This window comes from Malaya genurostris, chromosome 3 (assembly GCF_030247185.1).
Source record: "Malaya genurostris strain Urasoe2022 chromosome 3, Malgen_1.1, whole genome shotgun sequence".
NCBI classification, from domain to species: domain Eukaryota; kingdom Metazoa; phylum Arthropoda; class Insecta; order Diptera; family Culicidae; genus Malaya; species Malaya genurostris.
In genome coordinates, this window is record NC_080572.1 from 667,292 (window position 1) to 687,963 (window position 20,672).

At 38.0% G+C, this 20,672-nt stretch overlaps 1 protein-coding gene across 3 annotated transcripts in view; it reads right to left on the bottom strand.

Moving 5' to 3' along the window:
- Nucleotides 1–5,168: 5,168 nt before the first annotated feature.
- Nucleotides 5,169–20,672, bottom strand: part of LOC131434437 (roundabout homolog 1-like) — a 38,387-nt gene continuing 22,883 nt past the window's right edge. For all 3 annotated transcript variants that reach the window (XM_058601152.1, XM_058601151.1, XM_058601150.1), the window contains exon 7: nucleotides 5,169–10,996. In XM_058601152.1, the coding sequence (XP_058457135.1) occupies nucleotides 9,850–10,996 (1,147 nt within the window). In that variant the 3' untranslated portion in view covers nucleotides 5,169–9,849. The remainder of the gene's footprint in view (nucleotides 10,997–20,672) is intronic.

Genomic DNA, 20,672 nt, shown 5'->3' on the forward strand with positions numbered 1-20,672 from the left:
CGGGAGATCAACGATTTCAGACGTAGATCATGTCATGTCTTATCCTGATCATATGTGATTTTCCTCCACCAACATCAAAGCTTATCGAATCATCCAATGATTGAACTTACATAAATCAAGAATCATTTTAGCTCAAAATCACTACCCATTGTGTGACGGAAGATCAGTACCGATATTGATCGATGTGATTTAAATTTCACTGATCAACTGATAATGAAAAGATTCTCCGTCAGTGATCTCGTTTTGATGAGGTTTTGGTCATTATTTTCTCAGCCCTGTATGCTACATTAAGGAAATATTATTCTTTACCTAAAACAATAATATATCTGTGTACCCCTAGGAGGAATAAAACATATGATTTAAATGTTTCATCAATTCCAACCAAATACTTTTGTTAATTTATATAATTGATATTAATAAAATAATTCCGATGATTTTGTAGTTTTAGGGATATTTTTTAATCTAATGACAGCATGTAATAAATCGATTTTTCCCTCATATTTGTATGGTTTGTCATACATATTGAGAATATATTGAGATGAATTTTGTTTATTTTGAATTCGTGACATGTGACATAGGGGTGGTGGGGGGTCTTTGCTTCTGTGACAATTTGTGACAAAGGGGGGAGGGGGAGAAAAAAATCGTCAAAAAAAGTGTGACGTCTTTTATGGACAGCCCCTAAAGGTAAAAAGGTAACAACAAAAGTTGTGGCAGCACTGTAGAGTCAAACCATAAGTTTGTGCAAATCGGTTTAATATTCCCAGATCGTGGTGAGATCCGTTTGTTTTGGCGGTGTTGACCACTACTTCTGGTACTTCTGGAACCGGAAACTGAGATGGCCAAAACCTCTTCGTTTTGCCATCAACTAATAAGTCGTACATGTTGGAATAGTTTTCAGTACAGTTACGCATAGTTTTTAACGTTCTTTGTCGTCACTCAAATAATGGTTGGAAATTTGTAATCTCTTTCACCACATAATTTCGAAACCATAAGTCGGACTCGAATAATCCATGGGATGATACGATTTTTTATTTAAATCTAAGTTTGTTAAAATCGATCTCTGAAAAATCGAAATAAGTCCTATTTTTGAGTTTTAGAATAGGTCCAGCCACCTCCTAGAAAATCGCGTGTGCATTTTTGTTACATACATACATCTTGCGTACTCGACGAACTGAGCCGAATGGTATATACACTCGGTCCTCCGGGCCTCGGTTCAAAAGTTGGGTTTCACAGTGGTTGCATAGCCTGTTTATGCAGATTTTCGGACACTTAACTTGAAAGTACTGAAACTGCACTTTAACTAATTAACACGGTTTTATTGAACCTAAAAAAAGGCGTCTGAACTGGACTTTTGAACTGAACTTATTTGTGTCTACTACACATGCGATTGATCGATCTGATTTGAAAGGCCTTTTCGATTAGGAGATTGTGAAACAAGTAGAAATCTGAGATGTGTGCAAACGGGATAGATCTAATATTGATCAATACAAACCAAAACCAAACGACTTGCCTGAATCGGAGGCCCCATGGCCTCCGATGACGCCGGTTGGCATCTGGATGAATATCAACTGAAGGAAAGGACGTTCTTACGTGACATTTCATTGTAGGTATGCTCGATGACTACTATGAATCACGAGATTCGAATACCGATGTAAGCTGGTCATGCTCTTCAACAATCGTTTCGCAGTATCATGGATTAGGATAGCGCTCTCCTCCTCCAATGCGACCATGGATACCTCGAGCGTTGCAACTGAACGAAAACGAACCAGACATGTTCTAGCTGAACTGCATATGTACCACACATGCAACATTTACTGAAACCATCACCGGACACCACAGAATAACCTCAAACTGGCAGATATTAGCTGTAGGCATCTCTGGTTGAACTGTTCCAAGAGAGCCGTCAAGGGTCAAAAGTAGTAATGACTGAGAAAAAAATGACCGATTATCTTTTTGAATAATCAACATATACATAATTTAACTGGTGTGCGGAGGCCTCTCAGCCTCCGCCGTTGGAGGGATACTAGACCTCCTCTGAGATCCCTCTGGTATAAATACCATCCTTTGTACGAACGTGTACTATCCGTATATTGCCATCTGGTCCATGATGTTCTTCAGTAATTCGTCCCAGCAACCATTTCAGAGGAGGTAAATTTTCTTCTTTCAGAACCACCATTGTTCCGACTGCTACGTTGAAATTTCGCGTTTTCAAAACAGAGCCCTTTTCAACAGCTTATACTGTAAAATCTAATACAGATACAGATTTCATTAGTTTTTAAATAAGCGATTCCATAATACAACCTTTATAGTTTATTTAATGAAAAAAGTTAAAAAGTAATGAACAAATTAAAAAATTTCAAACTTTTGCCTAACTTTTTTTTCTTCTTTTAGTTGTTAAAAGAATCCTTAGGGGTTTAACTCAATGTTGATAAATTTTCAGAGTGGAAAGATTAATTCTTTCGGAGCAGTGAATTTTTTAAACTCGACTCGCACGCGCGGTGTGTACCGCAGCGCAACTCGCTTGAACACGGGCTTAGCTTGTCGACACATGTCGCGCCACTGATTGAATCCTAACTTTGACAGTTTATTGTAAGCAACGTTACAGTTAAGATCGCGGTGTAAAAATGAAGTCAAAACACAATCAATCGTTGCGTCGGGTTTCTTTTTCTCTTCTTGAGAAATTCGATTCCTTGCAAGCAAATGATGTTTTATGTGCACCGTGTAGGCAGAAAACGAGTAAAATTGAATTCTGGTTATCTTACCGAATTGAAACAAAAATTTCATGCAAAAGATGCAACTAAATCCGAGAGAATGAGAATTTCAACTGTTTTGCCAAAAAACTAGAGTATTCGTAAGACAGTGCACACGATAAACACATCAAGTTATTTAGTTACGAAAGTAGGGAATCTTGTGAGAAAAACGGATTATTGAGATTCCGAGAACAAAAAGTAGAAACTATTTTTTTCATCAAACTTTTGATGTCTTTATATTAAAAATCATGAATTTTTATATTTACGCTTTTCCCCTGAAATAATAATTAAACTCAAACAATTTTACACGGTGCTCACAAAACAACATTTGCTTGCAAAGAATCGAATTTTTCAAGAAGGGAAGAAAAAACCCGACGCAACGAATGTTCTTGATTTTTCAAATTCATTTTTACACCGCGATCTTAACTGAAACGTTGCTGACGATGAACTGTCAAAGTTAGGATTCAATCAGTGGCGCGACATGTATCGACAAGTTAAGCCCGTATTCGAGCGAGTTGCGCTGTGGTACGCCCGCGCGTGCGGGTCGTTATTGAATAATTCACGGCTTCGAAAGTATTAATCTTTCCACTCTGAAACTTTTTCAAGATTAAGCAAAGCCCCTAACGCTTCTTTTTCAACTAAAAAATGAAAAAAAATTATTCCTAGGTTGGAGCTTTTTTTATTTGTTTATTATTTTTTAATTTTTTTTAATATATAAACTATAAAGATTGTATTATGGAATCGCTTATTTGAAAGTTAAGGAAAAGACGCACATTCATGGCTTGGGCGAATTTTAGTATCTTTATTAGATTTCACATTATAGGCTGTTGGAAAAAGGCTCTTTTTAGTGAACGCGAAACTTAAAAAAATCATATCTGGAAAATTTAACTGTTTCTTATGAATTTCAATAGCTTTTTTTGCATCCGTGTACGAGAAAGGCAAAAACAATTGGTTTCGCAAAGCTCATGGAATTCTTCAACTTCTTCGTCTCAGTCACGATCAGAGAATCAATGGAAAACTGCTAACCTTCTCATTTTTATTTCTAGTTTGTTTTCTGTTTCATTTCAATGTAAATTTTTTTTCGTCACTTCTTGTTCTGCATGATTTTTCCTTTTTTAAAAACTAGTCTCTAAAATTTTTCAAACACAAAATCAAAAGTAAAATATGGCCAAAAACTCTCTAGCGTTCACGTGTATCAGTTTTCGTCTCGTTTTTTTCTTCTACCTTGTTTATCGGAGTTACCTTCATTCACGTTTCCACTACTTATCTAGAACTATACGAGTTTCCTCTATATTTGTCTGCTTTTATTTTTCAATAGAGATAGCGTTTCAAGCGAAAAATGCGAATAATATGGCTGCATCGAAATACATACGAGCGTATTGTTTGTTAATTTGTTTTTTCTCATTGTTTTCTTTTTTTACTTTTGTTTCTTCATCTGTTCGAAAACCGGAAGCGTATAGCTAATATATCCCGTGCCGACTTTACTTTTCTGCGAGTCTAAGTGTAAATCTAAACCGATCAGATGATGTCCGCCGAATCGATCTTTGGTGAATTTGTTTCCTTGCTTGTCATTTTTTTTCTGGCAAAACGGCAAATCTGGAATACCGGAATGGAATTATTGTAAACTGTTGGTTCCGGCTGTTGACTAATTTTCCGTCACGAGACGTCTGCATCACTAAGAATGATAAATCTACAGAATAATACGCTATTTTTGAGAATGAAGAGAGAAATGCTTGTTTTTGTTTTTTTTTCATTCTCAGCATTTTATGAATGTTTGAGTATTTAACTATATCATAGGAGATGTTGATGATGGCATTGTATGCTTTACTATCGTCGGGAGGGGAGTATATATGAATAGTTTATTTTTGGTTTTCTAGTTGAATCTGTTCTTGCTGTTGTCACCGTTCTTGGATAATAAAATTGAATGGTTTATTAGTTTAGTTTTGTATTGTTTTGTTTTCTTGTTTGTTTGTTCATCGTCTAAGAATCTAATATCGCTAATGATATCCGCTAATAATAATGTAAAATAAGTCTTCTCGTGTTTATTCTTCTCTGTTCTATACTTTTCTTATACGTTATTTTGTTTGTTGTATGCTATAATTAATAAGTTGATTATGCTTGGATTATTGCGTTTAATACATTAAATTTACTGCTTTGTATTCTGTCTTCCCACTGTTCTGACTCCGTCCTGTTAATGTATCGTAATAACTACTGTTAAGGCAATAAATTAATTAATATAATTATAATGCATTCTTCTGCCATTCAATATATATATATATATATATATATATATATATATATATATATATATATATATATATATATATATATATATATATATATATATATATATATATATATATATATATATATATATATATATATATATATATATATATATATATATATATATATATATATTATATACATAATTATTTACCATATTTGTTGTTCTTACTTGTAATATTCTTCAATGATGTGCAATAAAAATCTGTCTGAAGTGAGATCAGAGTTTCGAGTGGCATCAAACTTTCCATTCTTATTCTCTGCTGTATGGTGTGTGGATGTGTGGGTGTAAGATGTATATTGTTTGTTTGTATGTATGTGTGTGCTGTTGATGTTCACGTTCATGTGCATATTTTTTTTTAATCAGCTTGGTTCTGTCTCTCTTCATTATTATTAAAGTTAGATATAGTTACTCAATTATTTGTGTTTTTTTTTTCATTATTTTAGTTTGGTTTATCACAGTTGATATTTTCGCGTCATTTGTGTCATATGTTTTGATTTTTCTTTGTTCTCTTGTGTCAAAATTTCGAATGTTGATCAATATTCAGCCACATCAGCTTGTTTGGTTGTAAACATCAAACTCGGAACTGAAGAAAACGACTGCTTAAACGGAACAATATTTCCTTTTTTCTTCAACTGTACAAAAACACGAAAATAAGAGCACATTTGTCTTTTTGCTTTATTTAACGCCCTTTGACTCATTCGTTAATATGCCATCAATTTATTGCAGTAGAAAATAAATATGCGTTATCTTGCGTTTGTTTTGTTTCATTTAGTTGAAATTCAATTTATACTACCAACAACGATATCTTTCTTTACTCCACTGTGTAACTTTCCTGTTTGTGTGTTTTGCTTGCCTTATCCCAATGGCATTGCATCACTGACTTGTTTCTTGATTTGTGTTTTTGAGTATTTGTATTATTCACTATGTGTTGACCGTCCAGCTCACGTGATTTTTATGGCACAATTCGACTGCTTACTCTTCTGAATAGGATAGCTTGCTTTCGTTCGGATTTCGAGTTTTTTTATGTTTAATAGATTTCTGTTATGTAAGATATTAATTTTACTACGGTTTAGCTACAGCATCGGTGAGAGAACAGTTTTGATGGAAGCAGGAACATGTCTGCACTTAGTGCGATGCTCACTTTTGATCGGGTAATTACGTGACGAGACAACTGCTGAAAGTGATGAAGACTCGAACGCCACGGAGTTATTAACAGCAATCCTAGCAACCCGGCAGCACAAGACACAAAATGCCGTGCTTCTGTCTCGTTGGACAGCGAGTGCTCATCTTCGTTAAACTGAAACTTAAATCAAAGTGTGCACTGATCGCTACTGGTTATGCTTCACAACCGTCTTTGTATTGTTATTGGCCAGGAATGTACTATAATTTCACCGTGGACTACACGAAGCCGCGTCAATTGTTCTAAGAAATACAGAGAAAAGTTACGAAGCGAATTTGACAGTACATAGAATTCACCATTCGATAACGACAAATAAACCATCCGTGAAGATGAATAACCCGCTATTAATCCTAGAACGCTGACATTTAGTATTTCCTTTACACTGACCCGTCTAAGCTATGACCGTTTAAAGTTGGTCTGGGGTTCGGAAATGCTGTAGTTATAGCAAAATAAAGGTAAAAACAGGTTTTCCGTAATTTGGGGTTAAGTTTTACATAAATTTCAAATTTCATAGTAAAATTGACCTAACTCAATATAATTATTATGCATGCGAAACGTTTTGGCTTAAAACTATACCGTTTATTTGTAAATACATTGAAACTTAGCGATATAGAGATAATACATTTGTACCCCAGAGAGCGTTTATATATAGCATACGAAAGCGTTCTAGTGATAATTTATAAGCGACCATAGAATAAGATTCGCTATTTATTAAAGTAACAAACGTTGAACAGTGATATTTTCAGCTATCATCCAGCAGAATAAAATCTCCATAATCTTGATATAAACTATCGAAAATTTTAAGCCACATTGAAAAGAGTAATACAAAACGCTTTACGCTCGTTCGAACTCCGAGAGCGGTCTTTGGAAACACAACTTAAATATCTACTCCATTTACACGAACACTACTGAACGAAAAATAAATTCTCAAGCCATTTCGGATATATATCCGAGAATAAATTATTCGTAAAACAAGTATTGAAGAATCACTCTGTCACGAGAATTACTCTCATCAAGTTTTGACTAAGCTTGAACCAATAATAATTTCAATAAAGTTCAAAATTGTCGCATTAACTTTGACCCATAACCATAGCTACTGTAGCATTAGAAACTTTGAAAGTATACTACGGAGATTTATGAGTATGGTTAGGGTTCCATAAATCTTCTCTGTAAGAGTATTTTAGGAGTTTAGTTATAAATAATCTCGGCTAGTGTTCATAAAAAAAACCGTGAACCAATCATAAAAGTACGTCATATGCGAGAAGTATTCAACAAGTGAGCAAAGCATGCTGTGGTAGGATTTTGATATGAAAGTATTTTTACGTTCGTTGATTATGTTTTTATGAAACTGATTATACACCCAAACCTCCGTTTACAAACACTTTTTATACGTAACCTCTTTTTACGTACCTCTTTTTACGAATCAAATTCCAAATAACGTAAACTTTTTTTACGAACCAAATCCCAAATAAAGTAAACTTTTTTTACGAACCTACTTCGTAAAAAGAGGTTTTGTCATTCATCGAAAGCGACTTCCGACTCCATGGAAACTACTGCAATATAGGTATTTTTGGAACGGGTTTAAAGAGTAGATTCCGGAAAATGATGTTTGAGGTATTTTGGAAATCCAAGATGGCGACTTCCGGTTGATTGATATTCCTTGAAAACCCATACAATATGGGTATTTTCGGAACGGAATTGATGAGTAGATGTCAGAAAACGATGTTTGAGGTAGTTTTGAAATTCAAGATGGCGACTTCCGGTTTGTTGATATTCTTTGAAAACCTATATAATATGGGTATTTCCGGAACGGGGTTAATGAGTAGATGTCGGAAAATGATGTTTGAGGTGGTTCTGAAATCCAAGATGTCGACTTCCGGTTTATCGATATTCCTTGAAAACCCTTGCAATATGGGTATTTTCGGAACGGAATTGATGAGAAGATGTCGGAAAATTATGTTTGAAGTGGTTCTCATATCCAAGATGGCGACCCGTTCCGAAAATACCCATATTGCAAGGGTTTTCAAGGAATATCAATAAACCGGAAGTCGCCATCTTGAATTTCAAAACTACCTCAAACATCGTTTTCTGACATCTACTTATCAATTCCGTTCCGAAAATATCCATATTGTAAGGGTTTTCAAGGAATATCAAGAAACCGGAAGTCGCCATCTTGGATTTCAGAACCACTTCAAACATCGTTTTCCGACATCTACTCATCAATTCCGTTCCGAAGATACCCATATTGTTAGGGGTTTTAGGCAATCTCAATAAACCGGAAGCCGCCATCTTGGATTTTGAAACGAACCCAAACATCATTTTCTTGCACTTACTCTTCACATCCGTTCCGAAAATAAATATATGATGCGCGGTTTCCACAATAATCACACAAAACTTTTTTTACGAACCAAATCCCAAATAACGTAAACTTTTTTTGCGAACTACCTCTTTTTACGAACCCCCGTTTAGTTCGTAAATGGAGGTTTCGGTGTATTGAGGTTCTACTTACAGTCAATGTTGAAAAGCCCAAAAGCAGTTTTCTCCGCTACTGCGTGATGGATCTTTAAGAAAAAAAATCAGTTTATTCAAAAAGATAAACAATAAGATAAGATAATTTAGTTTTAATTTCTGCGCAAAGACAGTGAGAGGAACTACTTTTGCGTTTTTGCAACAACGACTGCTATCTTTAATAATAAAAGTGCGATTTAATAATTTAAATGCGATTTTTGAGTTTCGTACAATAGCACTACGGATCAGTAGAGAAAAAAGAATTTATTTTTACATCCTAATTGATGTAATATTGTGTCACCGCCGAAGAAATTACGGAATGTTTGAATTTACGTCAAGCGTAAATGTATTTTTTTCTAAGAGCCAAAAAAAAAATCGGAAAATTTTATCTGCTGGTAGAACAGAACTGGAAAGCAGCTGAAAAATGTTTTTATTAACTTTAAAAATAATCGGTATCTATGGAGCGAACTCGACAGACTTACCAATTGCAGCGTTACGTTCAATGATCCAGTGAACCTCATCATATAACAACAGCGTGTCTTTCATCATCGTTAACCTTCATCTGAAGAACCTCAGCACCCAGGTTGGCAAAAAATAACATACTACAACTATATAATCGCTTAACCTACTACTTTGAGCCTCATTACGCTTGTGAAAGATACTGACGAGTATCAAATAGCAATTTCTGTTTAATTCACTAGCTTCCACCTCCAATGTTCGCACTCACCAAATTATATTTGCTTGAAAGTAAAGTACTAGTGGTTAAATGTCCTTCCTCGTCGTTTTCGGATTTCTCTCCCAAAAAATTTACACTAGAGATTGTGAGACAGAAAGAGGGAGACCTAGTGAGCAGTTCAGATAGTGGGTGAAAGATATTTCATAACTCTAATAGGGATTCCTTTACTTTTGTTATTCGCTTCCGTTCTGTTATAGGTAAAAGGTATTGATGCTGATGCTACTAAGAAAGATAGGGTTGTTTTCTTTTACTTGTTTGCTTTCGATCGGCTACTTGTTTAGTTACTTACTTAGAGAAAGATGAAATTTTTTGTTACCCTAATATTAATATGTATAATAGAGAGTTTAGCGGTACGTTTCGGTATGGCATAGCGTCGTGACAACTTTTATCGAATAAGTGTCCGATTGTATTTCCTATCGCTACTTTTTGACCTACTTCTACTACGTTTCGTTCGAGCTGGGGCCCACCGGTTATCACTGTCACTTTCAGAACTCTGACCAGCGCTGTGTTGACTGCTGCTGTAATTGTTGCTATTGTTGGAAACACTATTTTGCAGGTGTCCTCTGGGATTCGTGTTAACACCTATTTTTCGCGAAATAACCGGACTATCCGATGCGCCACCAGTCAAATACTTACTATTGAACGGAGTTTCAGGACAGGGTGCTGGAGGGCTGGCCGGTTCAAAGCCCATATCTTGGGCGAATTCCATGTTCATGTGACGATAGAACTCCTCTGTCGGTTCACCAGCATGGCTGAAAAAATGACTGTTATTGCTAGGCGGCGGTACCACCGGAGGCATCTGATCCGGTCGATAGCACTGCTCGTACAGGACGGATCCGCTTTCGTAATCGTTCTCGGAATACATCTCAGCATTGTTCATCGTCATAGCCGGGTTCATGTGATGCGGACGAATCCAGTTTTGTGGAAAACTGGGGATAGGAGGAGGCATTGTATCCCACCGATTCTGCATTGGAGGAGGGCCATGATTCTTGCGCATCATCTGGGGTGACAGCGCAGCCGGATTGGTTCGTATTGTCATGCTGGTCGGTGGCCGATAAGTACCATACGGGTGATCCGGTGGAGGTGGCAGTACATCTGATATGTTGATTGGCTCCCTCATTGGGGCGTTGTATTCACTGGACACCGGACTGTTGGCACATTTCATGCAAGGCTCTTCTGGGACGGTTCCACCACGCTGCAGAGTGACTGTTGCGTACGGTTCTGGTGGAATGCAATTGTTGCTTTTTATGCCTTGCGTGTTGTTGGTCAGTTCTGCGTATTCCGAAGTGCTGGGTGGATCCAAAGAATGCGACGGTTTTACCAACGTATTTCCGTGTAGCCACAGTGTGTGCTGTTTGTCCGGTATGATCGTCGTTACGGACGGTCCTGGATACGATGCCTTGACGCTCTGCTTTTTCCGTATAGTCCAGAAAATGGCAAAAACTGCCCCTCCGATTAATCCCACAAAAAGTATCACTAGTGCCGTGCCAGACATCCACGAGGACATCCAGTAACTGGGTGTTGGGTCCGTCCTGAAAGATGAGATTTATTAGTGTTGGAGAAAAACAATGTTATTGAAACTGAAGTATCGGTCGGTGTTGGACAATCGTGTTGATTTTTTTTCAGAATCGGATATCATTGTGACATGGAAGAAAACTCTTGTAAAACAAAAAAAAAGTCCTGAAATAGTCGTTCTGGGAAAAAGCTTTGAACTTTAGTGATTGATAGAAAAAACAATTGAAATTGCATAATACCTGAGGGTAGCAGACCGTGTTCTTTGTGTAAGCTAAACTGACTTAGAAACCAATGCAGGTCACTGTTGGAAATCCAACATTTGTTACCATTAGTGGCCGAGGAATTGTCAACATTACAACAAGACAGAACCGGTTTTAGTCGGGAAATTAATGATCAGGATTTATCTTGGTAGACAATCAGGTTGAATTTTAAAAGAGCTGACCACAACAGTATGGTTGAATTTCTTACAAGCATTGACTGGAGTGAAATTCTTGACAACGGTGATGTTAATCTTGTAGCTCAAACATTTTCCAACGCCAGAATTTCGACGTTTGAAAAGTTTAAAAAGGACAGCACTAAAGAAGTACAACCATGATCAAGAAGTTCCTGGAATCATCACCTTGTGGCGCTCTCAGTCCCCGATTAAATATTTTTTTAGGTTGTCACATTTGTCATTGATATTCTATAAAATTTTCAGCTTAATACCTGGACATTTGTAAAAGTGGATATACTTCAAGGTTACGCAAAAAGGAACGAAGGATTAAATCATCCAACAGCTCATCGTGCCATACTAGTTAAGTACCTTTAAAACTTTTTTATTCTTTCTACTACTTTCTACATTTTTTCACTTCTATTTTTTCTATTACCTTCAAAAGTGTGAGAGATTCCACTGCTCCCACACACAAAATATGACTACCAATGGCGATGGAGATGGACCAGAGGAGGATTCCTCGTATGTGGGTGAAGAAATAGAGCATTTAGACTCTGAATACGAGATGTCACAACTGGATGATTCCGTTCCCTCCTCTGAGAAACCAACTCCTCGTCGTAATGTTTATCATGACGATGGCTCGGGGGGTCCGTGGGTGGTATACTTCCGGCCCATATTAAAATCTCTTCGAGTTATGAATATTGCTCGAGATCTGACAAAGCATTACTCAGAAATAAAATCTATGCACAAAGTGTCGCCTAACAAGTTGCGCGTCGTCGTGTCCGACCTGAAGCAAGAAAATCAGATTGCTGCTAGTGAGCTTTTCACGAGGGAGTACCGCGTGTACATCCCGTCTCGTGTTGTGGAGATCGACGGTGTGGTCCGTAATGAGAGCCTGACAATCGAAGATCTGATGAAGGACGGAGTAGGTCGTTTCAAAAACCCCGACCTTCAGTCAGTGAAAATACTGGAATGCAAACAATTGCACTCCAAATCGATAGACGGTAAATTCTGCCCATCAGACTCATTTCGCGTGACCTTCGCCGGATCTGTGCTCCCAAATTATTTGGTAGTGGGAGGGGTTCGTCTACCTGTACGCATGTATGTACCACGGGCGATGCACTGTTCCAATTGCAAACAGTTTGGACATACGGCCACCTTCTGTTGCAATAAACCGCGATGAGGTAAATGTGGAGAGGCCCATGAAGACGATACCTGCAGGAAGACTGCTGAAAAATGCATTTACTGTGGCGGAGGTCTTCATGATCTCTCGGCGTGCCCAACGTACATACAGCGGGAAGAAAAACTAAAGGTCTCCATGAAGCAGCGTTCGAAGCGGTCTTACGCGGAAATATTAAAAGAACAGCTTCATCGCACCCTAAAAACCCGTTTTCTCTCTTGCCAGTTGATGAAGGTAGCTCTGACGACCCCGGCGAAGGAACATTTTACCCATTGCCTGGAGGAAGCAGGAAAAGACCAAACTGGGTCTCTCCCAAGCTTCCTCGTAAAGGCGTTAGACTGTCTTCGTCGCAGAATAATCAAAAAGAAACGAAAAGTGCTGACTCTGAACCGAAGCAAATTCCACCAGGTTTAGGAAACTATAATAAGGAGTATCCAGTACTTCCAGGGGCATCAAAACACCCTAATAATCCCAAATCACAGCAAGAAAATCAGAAAAAATCTGGATTGCTGAGATTCTCTGATATCGTGGACTGGATACTAACAGCCTTCAATATTATTGATCCTCTTAGAAATCTTTTAACTGCTTTGATACCAACAGTAAGAACATTTTTAAAACAGTTATCTGAACAATGGCCCATCCTCTCAGCGATCGTATCATTCGATGGCTAATTCATCATTAGAAATCGAGGATATTATCACTGTACTCCAGTGGAATTGAAGAAGTATCATCCCAAAACTTGATTCTTTCAAATACCTGCTAAATACTCGTAACTGCGATACATTTTGCTGTGTGAAACATGGCTTACTTCTAACATTACCTTAGACTTCCACAATTACAATATTATTCGCCTGGATCGGGACGACTCTTATAGAGGGGTACTTTTAGGAATCAAAAAGTGCTATTCATTTTATGGGCTCTTCAACTGGGTATCGAATTCTCTACGGAGAAAACTGAGCTAGTTGTATTTTCGAGGAAGCGAGATGGTGCGACGACATTGCAAATGTTAGAAGAGTGTTTCGACAACGATACTCTGAAGAAAACAGTCGTTTAGTGCACGAACGTTTCAGAAGTGGCCGTAAGTGTGTGAATGATGATGAGAGAAAACGAAGGTGATACTCCCAGTGTTCATTGATTACAAGGGTGTTCTGTATTATGAAATCCTTTCACAAGGCCAGACCGTCAACAAGGAGTATTATTTGGGCGTTATGAGACGTTTGCGTGAAGCAATTCGGTTAGGCCATCCATGATAACATGAAGAGAGTGCCACTATTGTAACATATGGATCAATTAGTCTCCTTTCTAGAGTACTAACCTTTGCTTGAAACGGGTCAAAATTTTAAGTCGATCCGACCAGAAACAGCTGAGTTATCGAGGTTGGAGTAAAGTCGTTTTGTAGTTTGTTTAAAAAATGGAAAAACCGAGTTTCGTGTTTTGATAAAACATTGTTTTTTAATGGGTAAAACCTCCGTGCAGGCGAATCAATGGATTGAAAAATGTTATCCGGACTCTTGTCCATCAAAAGCAACGAGTTGTCGGTGGTTCGCCGAGTTTAAACGTGGTCGTACCGACACAAATGACGCGGAACGCTCGGGTAGACCTGTGGAAGCCGTTACACCGGAAAATGTGAGTGATGTGACAAAAATTATAATGAAAGATCGTAAAGTGAAGCTCCGTGAGATTGCTGAGATGACACAGATATCATATGGAAGTGTATTTACTATCCTTCATGAAAAATTGAGCATGAAAAAGGTTTTTTCCAAGTGGGTGCCGCGATTGCTTTCGATGGAACAAAAACAGCAACGAGTCGATGATTCGAAATTGAACGAATTGGGCTTTGATCTGCTTCCCCACCCCCCATACTCGCCAGATTTAGCCCCCAGTGACTACGTTGGAAAAACGTTGGAACCATTGTATCACCCTAAAAGGTGATTATGTTGATGAATAAAAAAAAAATTTTGCAAAAAAAATGTTGTTTCCATTGTTAGTCTCGGGACTTATTGATCCATGTGTTAGGTACTTCCCGCACTGAAACACGAGAAGCGGTATAATCGAAGTCGGTTCATATGGCCGTCAACCAACATGACGTACAAACTCTACTTGTTTTTATGCAAATTTTGATGATTTTATACGATTTTGATATCGTACTTTAAACGACGGTGTTAGTTTTTGTTAAATCTGAAGATTATGCTTAATTTTTGGCAGGAGCATAAGATCTTTCATTTGAACCTAAGATTGCGAATATCGGTTCTTCCATCTCTGAGGAAAGAAAGTGTGATCCTTTTTCGAGTATATGACTATTATCTCCCGTCGTTACTTGAAAATCGGGAGCCAGGATAGCCGGAATCGGTTTGTATAGCTGCCTACTGATAATGACTTCAGTAGCGCATCAGGAATCAGAACATAATGGCTCAGATGGCACGTTCCCCACGTTTATCGGAGATTTGTGCCGTGCCTTTGTATATGTCTTCTCATCATTTTCCTAATGTGACGGGATATGGGAGAGGAGAGTTTAGGAGGGGCTACAAAGCTTTTCTACACTCCCAGAGGGATGCGGTATGCTCTGCTGATTAGAAAGCAGATTGAGACAACCAAATCCTAAAGGAAATTGGTGTTTCATATTTGCTCGTAAAACACTAAGCTTTCCAGAAGGAATGCTGAATGCTTTAAAAGTGCCTATTGGCACGAAAATAAAACTTTGTATCTCCGTAAAGATTTAAAGTTTTACTTTATCAGATGACAGTTTGTGTCTTACGACACGCGCTGTCACCTTGTGAAATCCATAATTCATTCTGAATTCGAGCTTCTTCAGAACATCCAGAGACTCATCATCAATGCTGCAGATAATCAACTGACTACCTGCAACACTGGAGTTGGACTTCAGGATTCTCCATCGAAGCGCCGGAATCGTCGGGTTATGGAAATTTAACCTTTTCAAAACATCGATCGCCTTCAAGCTTACTTGCTATTCCAAGGAATACTAAACGAGATCATTTCCAACCTCTGAATGAGCCATACGCGACTGTCCTCGTTCTCAGGAGAGAACCAAACATCACCGTATCGTAGCCCACAACCTGTGAAGCTGGGAATGAATGAGGAGGGCGGGGTTGAATAAAGGAGACCATTAAGATCACTCAGTAAATCGTCCTTCAAGTCCGAAGTAAACATTCCGTCCACTATTCGTACTCGCTTTTCTCAGAGATGACATAACCGATTTCGACAAACTTTGATTCAAATGAACGGTCTTGTGGTCCCATATAAAACTTCTAAATTTTATTTGGATCAGACTTCCGGTTCCGGAATTATAGGGTAAAGTGGGTAAACACTTTTTTACCAGCACTTAGAGGTGCGAAACAAATAACAAAAATAAATCTAAACTGAATCCAAAACTACTCCATTCGATAGTCATTATCAGTAGATGGCCAAACAAACTGATTTTGGCTATCCTTGTTCCCAGTTTCCGATTCTGAAGGCACAAGTAGTGGTGGTCATATTTTCTCAAATGGATCTCACTCAATTTTCTCAGCGATGGTGTGACCAATAAATAAATTAATAAACGTATACATTTCTTATCTGCCAATCGATGTCGTATATCGCATGTATTTCAATGTCGTTTTAGTATTTCAATAGTAACCAATGAAAAATCGGTTTGAAATGACCTATGTTTTCACGAGCCAATCACAGCATGTCATAATGATACCATCCTCTTGATTTCTCTAACAATGTCAACGGTTTTGATCGTTTTTTTTTTTCATAAATACGTTTATTTCTTAAGGCAGTTTACATAAGTTTTTCTTCGCCGTAGCATCACTTTTACATAATATTCTTATCCTAATTTAATTCTAACATAGTCACAACGTTTTGCATTTATTAAAACATATTCTCTTATTACTTAAATATCATCTTAGGTAACTCGTCATTAATTATGAAATCTACTCGGAAATATTATTTGAACTAAACGATTAACTTCTATAAATTATAAAATAAGCTGTTATTTTCAGACATTTTGTTAATAATTTCATAAACTGTTTCGAGTTTGTTTGTATCATTACATTATTTTTATTCTAATTTAGCTATTGGTTGAACTCATGGACGCAGCTGGGATCAGAACTAAGTCTTGAAAGGGGCCTTTATTAAATTGAAACTCCAGTTTTCTTTATGAAATGATAAATAAGTTTCATGTATGAAAGGTCACGACAAGCAAGAATGTCTCGAACTGGGATATTGGATAGTCTACCTTGGGTACGCAAAGAATTTATTAGTTGAGATCTGACATCACGATACTCCACGCATGTCCAAACGACATGATCAATATCTCGATAACCTTCGCCACAAGCACAATGATTAGTCTCGGAGAGCCCAATTCGAAGGAGATGTGCATCTAACGTGTAGTGATTGGACATGAGTCTGGACATCACACGAATGAAATCTCTACTCACATCCAGTCCCCTGAACCATGCCTTTGTCGATATTTTCGGAATAATTGAGTGCATCCACCGACCCAGATCATCTTTATCCCAAGAAGCTTGCCAGCTGGCAAGTGTTCTTTGGCGAGACGAGCTATAGAATTCGTTGAAAGCAATTGGTCTCTCATAAATTTCACCCTCAATAGCACCACGTTTGGCTAAAATATCGGCTCTTTCATTGCCAGGAATGGAGCAATGAGCCGGGACCCAGACTATAGTGATTAGATAATTATTGTTCAATATGTCGTTCAGGCACTGTTTTATTTTGCCCAGGAAAAACGGTTCAGTCTTGCCAGTCATGTTTGAGCGAATGGCTTCAATTGCACTCAGACTATCTGTGAAGAGGAAATAATGGTTTGGAGATAATGTGACGATTACACTCAAACTATAATGAACTGCTGCTAACTCTGCTATATAAACAGATGCAGGTTCTTGAAGCCTAAATGAGACCGAAACATTATTGTTGAACATACCAAACCCTGTCGCTTCTTCAATTCGCGATCCGTCCGTGTAAAACATTTTCTCAGAGTCAATATGCCTGAACTTACTTGAAAATATTTTTGGGATTTCCGTCGAACGTAGATGATCCGGGATTCCACGCACTTCGCGCTGCATGGATGTATCGAAAAATAAAGTTGAGTCAGGGACATTTAGGAGGCTGACACGGATAGGAATATATCTTGAAGGGTTGATTTCCTGTGACATATGGTTAAAATATACTGTCATGAATTTTGTTTGAGATCGAAGCTCGACTAGTCGTTCGAAATTATTAATTACCATGGGATTCAGCACCTCACATCTTATTAGCAGGCGTGATGAAAGCTCCCAGAATCGATCTTTTAATGGAAGAACTCCCGCCAGAACTTCAAGACTCATTGTATGTGTCGAATGCATGCACCCTAAAGCAATTCGCAAACAACGATACTGAATTCGCTCCAGTTTGATAATATGAGAGTTTGCAGCGGAACGAAAGCAAACGCATCCATATTCCATCACTGAAAGTATCGTTGTCTGATACAATTTTATTAGATCTTCCGGATGAGCACCCCACCAAGATCCTGTTATTGTTCGAAGAAAATTTACTCTTTGTTGGCATTTTGTTATCAGAAACCTAATGTGTCCTCCCCACGTGCATTTGGAATCGAACCACACCCCGAGGTATTTAAAAGTTAAAACCTGTTGGATCATTCTTCCCATCATATGGAGCTGAAGCTGCGCGGGATCATGCTTTCTTGAAAAGACGACTAACTCTGTTTTCTCCGCAGAGAATTCGATACCAAGATGAACAGCCCAATCGGACAAGTTATCTAAGGTATCTTGCAATGGTTTATGCAGATCAATAGCTTTGGGTCCAGTAACTGAAACCACGCCATCATCTGCCAATTGTCTTAGTGTACATGGGGTTACTAGACAGCTGTCAATGTCATTTACGTAAAAATTATAGAGGAGCGGACTGAGGCATGAGCCTTGCGGGAGACCCATGTAACTATTTCTGAGTGTTGCCAAATCGCCATGTGAAAAATGCATGTGTTTCTCTGACAAAAGGTTGTGCAAATAATTATTTATAACCGCTGGGAGTCCATTTTGGTGAAGCTTGTCTGAAAGAACATCAATGGAAACTGAATCAAATGCTCCTTTAATGTCTAAAAATACAGATGCCATTTGTTGCTTTTGAGCGAAGGCAATTTGGATGTCAGACGAAAGTAATGCAAGGCAATCATTCGTCCCTTTATTTCTACGGAAGCCAAACTGAGTATCTGACAACAAACCGTTCGTCTCGACCCAAGTGTCGAGACGTCGTAGAATAATTTTTTCGAACAATTTTCTGATGCAGGACAACATCGCAATGGGTCTATATGAGTTGTGATTGGAAGCTGGTTTCCCCGGTTTTTGAATGGCGATAACTTTCACTTGTCTCCAGTCAGGTGGAACAATATTTTGCTCAAGAAACTTGTTGAACAATTCCAACAAACGTCTTTTTGCGAGGTTGGGCAGATTCTTCACCAAGTTGAATTTAATTCTGTCCAACCCTGGAGCGTTATTGTTACAAGACAAGAGTGCTATAGAAAATTCCATCATTGAAAATGGGTTATTAATAAAACCATTATTTGGAGGAGATTCCCGTATAATGCTCTGCGTAGGAACAGAATCTGGGCAAACTTTCCTAGCAAAGTCAAATATCCATCGGTTCGAGTATTCATCACTCTCATTGCCCACGGTACGATTCCTCATTCGTCTGGCCGTGTTCCAAAGAGTGCTCATTGAGGTATCTCTTGACAAACCTTCGACAAAATGTCTCCAATAGCTACATTTTTTGGCTCGAAGTATGCTCTTGTACTTGTTTTCTAAAACCATAAGTTTTTCAAAATTCTGAGGAGTTCCTCCTCCCCGTTTTAGAAACGTCTTGCAAGCATTTTGTTTTGCGAGTTTAGCCTCTGAGCACTCTTTGTCCCACCAGGGGTTGGGAGGCCTTCTGTTAGTCGTTGGCCCAGGAAAGCGTTTAGTTTGGGATTGTTCTGCTGCCTCCAGAATCGAACGAATGAGGAAGTAATATTCTTCAAGTGGAGGGAGCTCTTCCATTGAATTCAAAATACTAGAGATACTACTTTGGTATTTAATCCAGTCGATATTTTTTGTCAAATCATATGGAATACTAGCGGAAGTAGCAATGCAATTGCTACTGCTAATTGAGATGATGATTGGTAAATGATCGCTACCGTGTAAATCAGGCAGTATTTTCCAGGTGCAATCTAGTCGAATTGATGTTGAGCAAAGAGATAGATCTAATGCACTTGGGCGTGCCGGAGGTCTTGGGATCCGTGTCATGCTACCCATATTTAATACCGTCATGCTAAAATTGTCACAAATGTTTTGTATTAAAGATGATCTGCTATCATTGTAAACGGAACCCCACATAATACCGTGCGAATTTAAATCCCCCAGAATCAATCGTGGTGCAGGAAGGGCTTCAACCATTTCATTAAGCTGTTGCTGTCCAACTTGTGCTTTTGGAGGAATATAAACCGAAGCTATGCAAATATCTTTGCCTTTAATGTTTATTTGGCAAGCAACAACTTCTATACTAGAAGTTGAAGGGATGTTTAATCTATAAAAGGAATAGCATTTCTTAATTCCCAAAAGCACTCCACCATACGGAGAGTCTCTATCGAGACGTATAATGTTAAAATCATTAAAATTTAAAGCTATGTTTGAAGTAAGCCATGTTTCGCATAAAGCAAATACATCACATTTTTGACTATGCAATAATATTTTAAATGAATCAAGTTTTGGCATGATGCTTCGACAATTCCACTGCAGGACAGTGATTGTATCATTTGCGACGGGTGATAAATTATCCATCAAAAGATACAAAACCTGAGACAATTGGCCATTGAGCTGATAACTGCTTCAAAAAGGTTCTAGCTATTGGAAGGAATACCATTATGAGGGTCTTTAAGGGTTCAGTTATATTGAATGCTGAGAAAATCCATTCAACAATTTCCGAAAACTTCAGTAATCCTGTTGGTGGCTGTGAAATGGAGCCCACTGGATTATTATCTTTTTCTGTACTAGATCCTGGATTGGTTTGTGAATTTGACAAACCAGGAGGCACAGTC